This window comes from Bos mutus, chromosome 2 (assembly GCF_027580195.1).
Source record: "Bos mutus isolate GX-2022 chromosome 2, NWIPB_WYAK_1.1, whole genome shotgun sequence".
Classification (NCBI taxonomy): Eukaryota; Metazoa; Chordata; class Mammalia; order Artiodactyla; family Bovidae; genus Bos; species Bos mutus.
This window is the reverse complement of record NC_091618.1, coordinates 63,918,668-63,927,776: the sequence shown is the minus strand read 5'-3', so window position 1 is coordinate 63,927,776 and position 9,109 is coordinate 63,918,668. Positions and strand designations below refer to the sequence as shown.

At 50.8% G+C, this 9,109-nt stretch overlaps 1 protein-coding gene across 1 annotated transcript; it reads right to left on the bottom strand.

The window, feature by feature from the left end:
* Positions 1-4,104: 4,104 nt before the first annotated feature.
* Positions 4,105-8,939, bottom strand: TMEM185B (transmembrane protein 185B). Its single transcript, XM_005902051.3, has one exon. It carries the CDS (start codon positions 8,937-8,939, stop codon positions 7,887-7,889), a length of 1,053 nt encoding a protein of 350 aa, XP_005902113.1. The 3' UTR covers positions 4,105-7,886.
* Positions 8,940-9,109: the final 170 nt, after the last annotated feature.

Sequence of the window (9,109 nt, the reverse complement as noted above, 5' to 3'; positions counted from 1 at the left end):
GGCCGTCTGAGAGGAGCAGTGGTATGGGGGCTGTACTGCTCCCTCTGGGACCTCCCTGAGCTTCTGCAGACAAGCCAACCTGTCACCTGCCCACTTTCCCTGGTCCCACCGTGAGCCCTGCCTTTCCACTGCTCCAGCCTGGTAACCAGGCTGAACTTACCTGGGTGGGATTTGAAGCAGGATCTGCTGACCCAAAATAGATCCTCTGGAGGGCAGGTCTCGGGCCTGAAGTTCCCGTCATAGCCATGTTCCACAAGTCTCACCTGCAGGGCCCTCAGGTAAAGCATGGCCTCTCTGTGAAGGGGACCCTTGTTGTTTGGAGCCACCTGGGAATTCCTCCCCCTCCTCCGGGGATGTGAGCAGATACTGCTTGGATTTACAGGGAGAGCAGCTCTGCCCCTAACCTGGCTCCCACCCCCAGGCCAGAGAGAGAGGGAAGCTCCCCGACAGGTGAGGGAGAAGGTGGATCTTGTAGTTGAGGAAAGTCTCCCCAAACTGACAGAAATCTTGCCTCTTACAACTTAGACTCATGAGTTCCTGGAGGCGGGACTGCTCACTATGACCTTCCTGTTGGTGGAGTCATGCCCTCCTGAAAGATCTGGTCAAGTCCTAACCCCTGGTACCTGCAATTGTGACCTTACTTGGGAGCAGGGTCCAGGTCTGTGAGGGTCCCTGGTGAAGGCACTTCTGTTCCTGAGGAATTTGGGAGCATCACCCACCTGGTTCCTCTATCTGGGAGCTCTCCAACCACATACCATTGGGGTTTGATGGAGGCTCCCTCATGTGGGTATGATCCTCATTGACTCCATCCCCAGCCCCTCTTCTCTCTCCAGTGGATGGGGATGGGCCTGAAAATTCCAAGCATGTAATCGTTTTGTCTTTCTGGTGACCAGCTCCACCCAGGAGCTAACCAGAGTAGCAAAAGATGCTAGAGCAAACAACGATGCTCTTAGTACTGCTTTACTTGGTAATGGTCTTTACTGCTTAGGAACTTACAAGAGTCAGGAGCCCTGTATCAGGGACTAGGGACAGAGACCAGAGTGTATGTTTTCTGTGATCTCATATCACTGCACTTGGTAGACAGAAGGTACTCAGTAAGGTGCTCAGACCACTGCCTTTGGGCCTGTCATGTTTAGTGGGTGTCTGGGACTGAACTGTCCCCCCCAGCCTCATGCCCCACTGGCCCAAATTCATAAATTGAAGCCCTACCTCCCAGTGTGATTACATTCAGAAATGGGGCCTCTGGGAGATGATTCAGTTTAGTTGAGGTCATGAGGGTGGGGCCACATGATGGTATTAGTGCCCTTGTAAGAAGAAACACCAGAGATCTTGTTTCCTCTGCCTTGTCCACATGAGGTCACAGTGAGGTCACTGTGGGAAGAGGGCCATCTGCCAGCCAAGGGGAGCCTTCATCAGCATCTGACAGAGCAGGACCTGATCTTAGATGTCCAGCCTCCAGAACTGTGAGAAAATAGATTCAGTTCAGTTGCTCAGTCGTGTCCGACTCTTTGCGACCCCATGAATTGCAGCACGCCAGGCCTCCCTGTCCATCACCAACTCCCGGAGTTCACCCAAACTCATGTCCATCAAGTCGGTGATGCCATCCAGCCATCTCATCCTCTGTCGTCCCCTTCTCCTCCTGCCCCCAATCCCTCCTGCCCCACCATCAGTCTTTTCCAATGAGTCAACTCTTCGCATGAGGTGGCGAAAGTACTGGAGTTTCAGCTTTAGCATCATTCCTTCCAAAGAACACCCAGGACTGATCTCCTTTAGAATGGACTGGTTGGATCTCCTTGCAGTCCAAGGGACTCTCAAGAGTCTTCCTCCAACACCACAGTTCAAATCGTCAATTCTTCGGCACTCAGCTTTCTTCACAGTCCAACCCTCACATCCATACATGACTACCGGAAAAACCATAGCCTTGACTAGATGGACCTTTGTTGGCAAAGTAATGTCTCTGCTTTTGAATATGCTGCCTAGGTTGGTCATAACTTTCCTTCCAAGGAGTAAGCATCTTTTAATTTCATGGCTGCAGTCACCATCTGCAATGATTTTGGAGCCCCAAAAAATAAAGTCTGACACTGTTTTAGTGTTGTGTAAGTCACCCAGTTTATAGTCTTCTTTCATGGTAGCCTGAGCTTAGACTGTATATTGGGCACATGGCTGTTGCTTGACCTTGTGTGCAGGGGCTGCTGTCCTTGTGATGGAGGGGCCTGTGCCTTTTTCCCTTCTGGGTCTTCCCCTCCCACAGACCCCCAGGGCTGGTCCAGGTACTAGTGGAGTGCTGGGAGGCCTGCTGGGCCTGTTTTCATCTGCCAGGGGTCCTTAAGCAGGTCTATGGGTGGCAGGGTCTTGGGGACGTCCCAGGTAGGGCCCCCCCGCAACCTGTGACTTCCGCCCAAAGCCTCTGGGAAGGAAGGTGGCCATTCAGAGACTGCCCTGCCTGGGTGTTCTGGCCCTCTTAACCTCCCTTGGCTAGGGCTTGGGTCTAGGTGGCTGTGGCCCTGGTCTCCCAGCTTTTAGGGGTGTTTTTGATGCTTCACAGTCCTGTGATTATAGCATACAACCCTGGCCTGGGGCTGAGACTGGCCTGGTCCTCAGGGTCAGCGGGAAGACCAGGCCCAGGTTTCCTGTCCAAGGGGACAAGAGCCAGGCAGGGACCAAGGAGAGGGACAAGTCAGGCCTTGAGTAGACAAGGGGCCATAAGTGATGCTCAGAATATTTAACCACCAGGACAGCAGCCCCCCATGCCCCCCAACATAAACCCAGACAGAGTCCTGTCATTAAACAAGCTGGGTAGTGGGAAGTGGGGTGGGTGGGCCACAAGGGGTGGGACTTCAGCCACATCTGACTAGTCATATTTCCACTCCAGAGAGTTGCTCAGGTGAAGATGTGAGAGGGTTGTGCTGTGGAGCAGAGGAAGGAGGGCAGGAGGCACTTGTGGGGGTGGGAGGCCCTTGCCCAGGAGGGACAGCACCTGTGGCCAGGCTACTGGGAGCAGCAAGTGTTGGCAGGGGACGATGGGATGGACCAAGTGGACCTACACTCTGCATACAGGGTGGTGGCAGGTGACGCACACAAGGGAAGGGCACCAGTGGGTGGAGTAGGGGACCTGGGGAGCCCGCAGCCCCCGAGGTAGAGGGAGGTGTTGAAACCCACTTCCCCTCTCAGGCCCTTCAGTGAACAACAGGACATCCTGAGAACACAGAGGTGGCCCATGAGCTCCAGGGGATGACTGTCCATCACTGCTTCCTCCTGGTGGTCAAGGTCACCCTCCTGCAGCCAACACAGCCACCCTTGCAGTGGGGTGGAGGTGGGGAACTCTGGGGATAAGTGTGGCTGCCACAAAAAGGGAAGAGAATTATGGCCTGTTTCCAGGTATTCCCTCAGGACCCTCATAGTTTTAGGTGAAATTATTAATAAATGAAAACCCAGCAAGACCAGCAAAGGGCTCAGGCCCCCCAGAACGAAGGTATGAGTCACCCCGCTGGGTTACATAACCCAGCCACCTGAGGTGCTGGCAGAGGCCAATGAGGCCGTGGAGGGTAGCAGAGGAGGGAGCATCCTGTAAGCTGGGGGGCAGACCAGTGCCTTTTACTGTCCCTTCCCCGCCATGGAATGGATTTTAATGTATCTCATCCAGTTTTCATTTTCCTTCCTCTCTCTTCTGCCCATAGGAATACAGGGCAGCAGTTCTCAAAAGTTTTTGGTCATGGGACCCCTTTAACACCCTTACACATTGTTGAGGACCCCAAGGTGCTTTTATGTGAATAGTAGTAACATTTACCATGATAGGAAAAACGATGACTTTAGAAAATATTATTTTTTTAAAAAGAAAAAGCCCGTTACATGTTAACTTTTTTAAAATGAAAAATAACAAGACATCTGGTGAGTAGTGGAGTGGCATTGTTTTTGCAGTTTTGCGAACCTTTAGTATCTGGCTTAGTGGAAGGCGCTGCGTCTCAGGTCTGTGTCCGCCTCTCACCTGCTGTGGTGTGTCGTCTCGGCTGAAGCATGAAGAGAATCTGCATCCCCAAGAAGTGTTGTGAGGAGGGGAGATGCTTGCAGGCCCCTGGGATCCTCAGACTGCATTTGGAGGCCTGCTCTGGTAGTCACTTTAATCCACACATTCTAGAATATACAGAGAACATGACAGGAAAGGAAGAGACGTCTCTAAACACCGTGGATTAAGAGGTGGATGAAGGAATTAACGCAGCAGCTTTGCGTCGTCTCCCTTCTCCTTTGGGGAGGGGTGATCCCTGCTTGGTCTCGAGGCCACCTGTGTCCTGCTAGATGGGAGCCATTTTTTTGAAGCATAAGCTCATAAGAAGGACACATGACTGATTTGGTTATTAGCTTTGGTCACCCAGTGTCTGAACACCCTTCTCTTCTGGCCAGATCCTCTACTGAGCATGTTTTGGCTGAGTATGGCCAGCCTCCTCCTCCCAGCTCCATAGGAACCAGGTCACCTCCCCTCTCAGTTCTAGAGCCTGAAGGGCAAATGCACACGTGAGGATTGCCCATCACACCTGCCCTCCGGTACTGGAGTCTTGAGTCTTGAGCTTTTGGCAGACGGTTGAGGAGGTACTCATAGCAGCAGGGGCCACACGGGTGGCATTTGTCATTCTGGTGGCAGCATCTTGTGACAGATGGTGGGGTCACCAGCTGCAGCATCCTCACCAGATGGTCCCTGAGGTACAGACTTGCTGGGGTTTCTGGCAGCACAACTTCCCTTGATCCACACATGCCTGCTGAGTTTGGTCCCAGACTTCCTGCCAGCGTGTGAGCTTCCTGGATGCTCCTATGGCTTCCTCCACCAGTCAGAGGCCTGGACAGGAGGGTCCACTCTGACCCTCACCTGCTGCCGAGGCCCACCTAGACTCCACTTCTTCCTTGTTTCCCAGCACCTCCTACCTGGCTGGTCCCCCTGTGCTCAGGCTGGACCTTTCCAGAACACCCTGCAGGGTCCCCAGGGAAACTCTCTTGAGTCCAGCACTGTTATAAACCCATTGTGTGTGGAGCCCCTAGAACCCTCCACACTAGAGGAGTCTTCATGCAGGGTCTTTCTCATCTCACCTCAAATCCCCTCCTCCCTCCCAAGATTGCCTTCTATTATTACAATAGTACACAGTGAACTTTAAAACATGACAGAATGTTTGTAAAACATTAGGGGGGAAATAACTCTACCACAAATTATGTGATTCCAGCCTTCAAAACTATCTCACAACATTGGTGCAGACTGTCATCGTTCCTTCGGCTTGAACTGGCCACCCTGAGGTTGGGCTTTAGCCTTGTGTTTGGAACAACAGAACAGTATGTCATACACCATGTGTGAGTAGGGATTACGGGTCTGCTTGTGGGATTGGCTTGGCCTCTTGTGCTTCTGCCATGAGAAAGGACATCTCCCAGGGACTGCTAATCCTGCTGCGGGACCTGGAATAGAATCAGGGATGTGGGATGCTTCATGGGACAGACCTGGACCATACTCACAGCCTGGAGTGTAAGGCCCCAGGGAGAAAACATGTAATTGGTAGGGTACTGAGATTTTTGAGGATGTTTCACAGTAAAAACTGACTAAGCATCTTACAGAACAAACTAGTTACAGAATTTAACACATGCTACATACTGCGGATAGTCAGAGTCGCACTGGCAATTAGGTAAATCCCCAGGCAGAGCTGAGACTGTATTCACTTTTACAGATGAAATAACTTTTCTACAACTGTCATTACCACTGTTTTTACTTAATATGGTCTTGAGGCGGGAAAGTGGTTTGACAGGGGAAGACCCAATGGGTGAGCAAGCGTGTCATCACATCTAGGCACTGGCTTTCCAACTCCAGGCCACCCTGGGATAGTGAGGAGATGGGTAGGGTGTGGGGGGTGACCCCCCCAGGTTAGGAGGGATTGTTTCAGGTGTCAACACGTCCCTGGCCTCAAACTGTAACCAGGAGGGATGGGTTATCCCAATGCTGCCACTGAACCTGCCCTTTGATTCCTCAGGTAACCTTCTCCTTTCCTCCCAGGTCTTCCCAAAGTGTAAGCTAAGCCGTTTGAGGTATTATTTGGGAGTGGAAGGGCCTTCAGGGCAGGGCTCCAGAAAGAAATATGGGCTTGAGGTTCCAAGTGCAGTTCACCCTGAGCCAGCGGCATCCTCCCGTGTGTGCTGGCCTAGCTTTTCCCATAGGCAAGCTACGGTGGTGAGTAGGCTGGGGCCACCTTTGAACTGCTCTCCAATGGATCTGCACATACATGTCTGGCTCAGAGTAGGTCCTCAATACATATTTGTTGAGAAAGCGAATGAATCCTCGCTTAGGAAACATTACACCCACTGTTGCTCAGGCCATCTCCCACATCCTGATAGCTGGCAGGAGCCAACTGTGTATGGCTCTGACCTCAGTTCAGCCCTAGGTGACTAAACTGAGCTATGGCGCCCTTAGGCTACCAGGGACCCAGGTTCCAAAGGGCTGGCTTTTGCTGCAAGCTTGTCCTCTCACCAGGTAGACTGTTTACTTAAGTTCATATGGAGCCTGGTAATAATATCAGTACTCCTTTTACTTTTAACCTTTTTTTTTTTTTTTAAAGGGTAACCTCCTTTTGAAAGTATTTATTTGTTCTTAGTCAGACGAACATTACTCTCCTAGGATATGCTTTTTGCCCTTCTGATTCCCTGGTACCACCAGTAACTAGAAAAACTACTTATTTAAAAAATAACCTGAGCTATTATTTCCCTGTCACTGCCCGATCAAGAAGGTTGGGCCTTAAAATAATATTTGAATCTGTTGGCCATTTCAGGTTACGGTCAATTTCTCTGGCTTTCCAATGACAAGTACAAACACCACTGTATCACAGCCAACTAAGAATCTATGATTCTTAGAAATAGATAAACCATCTGCTTCTTTTGATTGTTCCTGAAGAGATGTTCTTGCCTGTGTGGAAGAATTCAAGGTGCTAAATAACGGTGTCACTTTAGGGTCTGATACCACATTGGGGCATGTCACCTGTTCCCAAAGGACAGTGGTCCCTTCCAAGAGAAACCTCCCAACTGTTAGAATCATCTAACACCTGACTAGTAAGATCCTCAGGATCTTCAATCCCTGTATTCATGCCTAGAACTGATAAGATCCCACACCAGGTACATATTCATGTTTTAAGCAATTTTTAACAACATCTGCAGAAGACATATATATCTTCACAAACTTAAAAAAAAAAAAAAAAACTTTAACATAATACACTGCACAGAACTAGAATTCAACATAATATATATTACATTGCTAAAATAGTCATATAAATATGGGTGGACTCACTGCATTAGAAAAATTCACCAATTAGGCTATTAAAGACCAGTATCAGTAAAGCCGAAAGAAAAACCATTTTAACAGCGGAAACACTGAAAATAACAACTATGAGGTTTATATGCAAGTGGTGGGAAACAGAATTCTTTACATTTGCTATTATGTCACAGCAGGCACAATCTGAAATACAATTTTACGTTAGCAGTGTATAAAAATACTTTTCTAAATACTTTCGATAGGTATAGTACCACTTTAAAAACCCCCAGGTAGTTATTCCATTTGAGGACCTACCAGAACAACTCAATTTACTGCTCTCAGCTAGCTCTGCAAGCATGAGCCTAGAAAACAAGTTCCTCACACATGGAGGCACACTGCACGTGTGCACACACACACACCTACACACTAGAAGAACCTCCTGCATCTCTGGTGAATACTGATGAGTCACTGATAGGCAGCAATTTCAAAGCATGAAATGGTGTTTTGAAGCCTGTTTTCAGTTCAGATTTGGCATGGATGGGCAAAGAGGCCAAAGTAATGTGGATTTTGTGTATATATGACTTCTCTTCCACTTGTGAGCACTCCCCAGAAGAGAGGTTTAATCAGGCATGTCAATATTTAACTTGGGGGGTGGGGGGACATATTTCCCAGGGCTCTGTGTTATCACCACCCTGGCCTTCTTTCCAAACATTGGAGCGATTTTAGGAGCTTCTGGAGCCGATGTTTCTTCAGCATCTTCACTATCTTCATGATGTAGATCATAGGAAATGTTTCCATATTCTCTTAAAAATGGGAAAATTTCAAGCAGAAACTGACAGAAATCTCTGCGAATACCAAACCACCAATGGTTGCCCCCTTTTCGCCTAAACGTTGTGGCCATTAATGTGATTAATGAGAGCCAAAGGGGGACGAATATGGAGATGTAGGAGAACATGTTGTGTCCATCCAGCCTGTGCACCAGCAGAACCTCGAAAATGAGCAGCGGCACCACGATCGTTATCCAGCAGATGGCCATGGTCACGTGGGTTCTTCGCTGCTCAGCAACCACATCCAGGGAGCGCAGGAACAGGAGGGACCAGACGATGTAATAGAGGACTACCAGGCAAAGGAATGACATGAGGATCCACAGTGGCACAAACACCACCAGCCACGGCCAGTGGATGATCCGGTCCAGCCTCAGGGCGATGAAGATGAACTGCAGGATGTTGACGGAGCACAGGATCTCCAGCTCCAGGGACCGGTCGTGTCGGAAGCCCCAAACGCAGGCGGCCACGGACACGGGGGACACAAAGAAGAGCGGCATGAAGACCAGCAGCCAGAAGTGGGTCCCGCGCTCCACCCGATCGCAGACCAGGACCTCGAACATGAGCAGCAGCAGGTGGATGCCCACGGCGATCAGCATGGCCTTGAACTCCACACAGGCCTCTCCCTCTGTGCGGTAGCGCGGGTTTCGCGCCCAAACGCCCGCGCCAACAGAGGCGCCCGCGAGGACCAGAAGCTTCCACAACCAGATGGGGGCGAACACGGCCCAGTAGCTCCACTGGATGACGCCGTCCAGTCGGAGGGGCAGCAGCACTGAGAAGAGCAGCAGGCAAGCGTAGATGAGGAACTTACTCGGGTTGAAGTCCTGGAATAGGCCCCTGGGGTTCATGGCCAGGCCGCTGCCTGCCTTCCGGCGGGTGCCGCCTCTGCGCCGTTCCCGGACCCGCCGCCTCGCCGGCTAGCCCAAGCCGACTCTTGGTGGACAGCGGCCGGGCGCCGGCCGGGACCGGCTTCCGGCCCGCGGCACCTAGAGGCCGAAACACGTGCGCGCGCGGTCAC

Coding starts and splice junctions, on each gene's coding strand:
- TMEM185B (XM_005902051.3), bottom strand. CDS start 8,939: ATGAACCCCAGGGGCCTATTCCAGGACTTCAACCCGAGTAAGTTCCTC.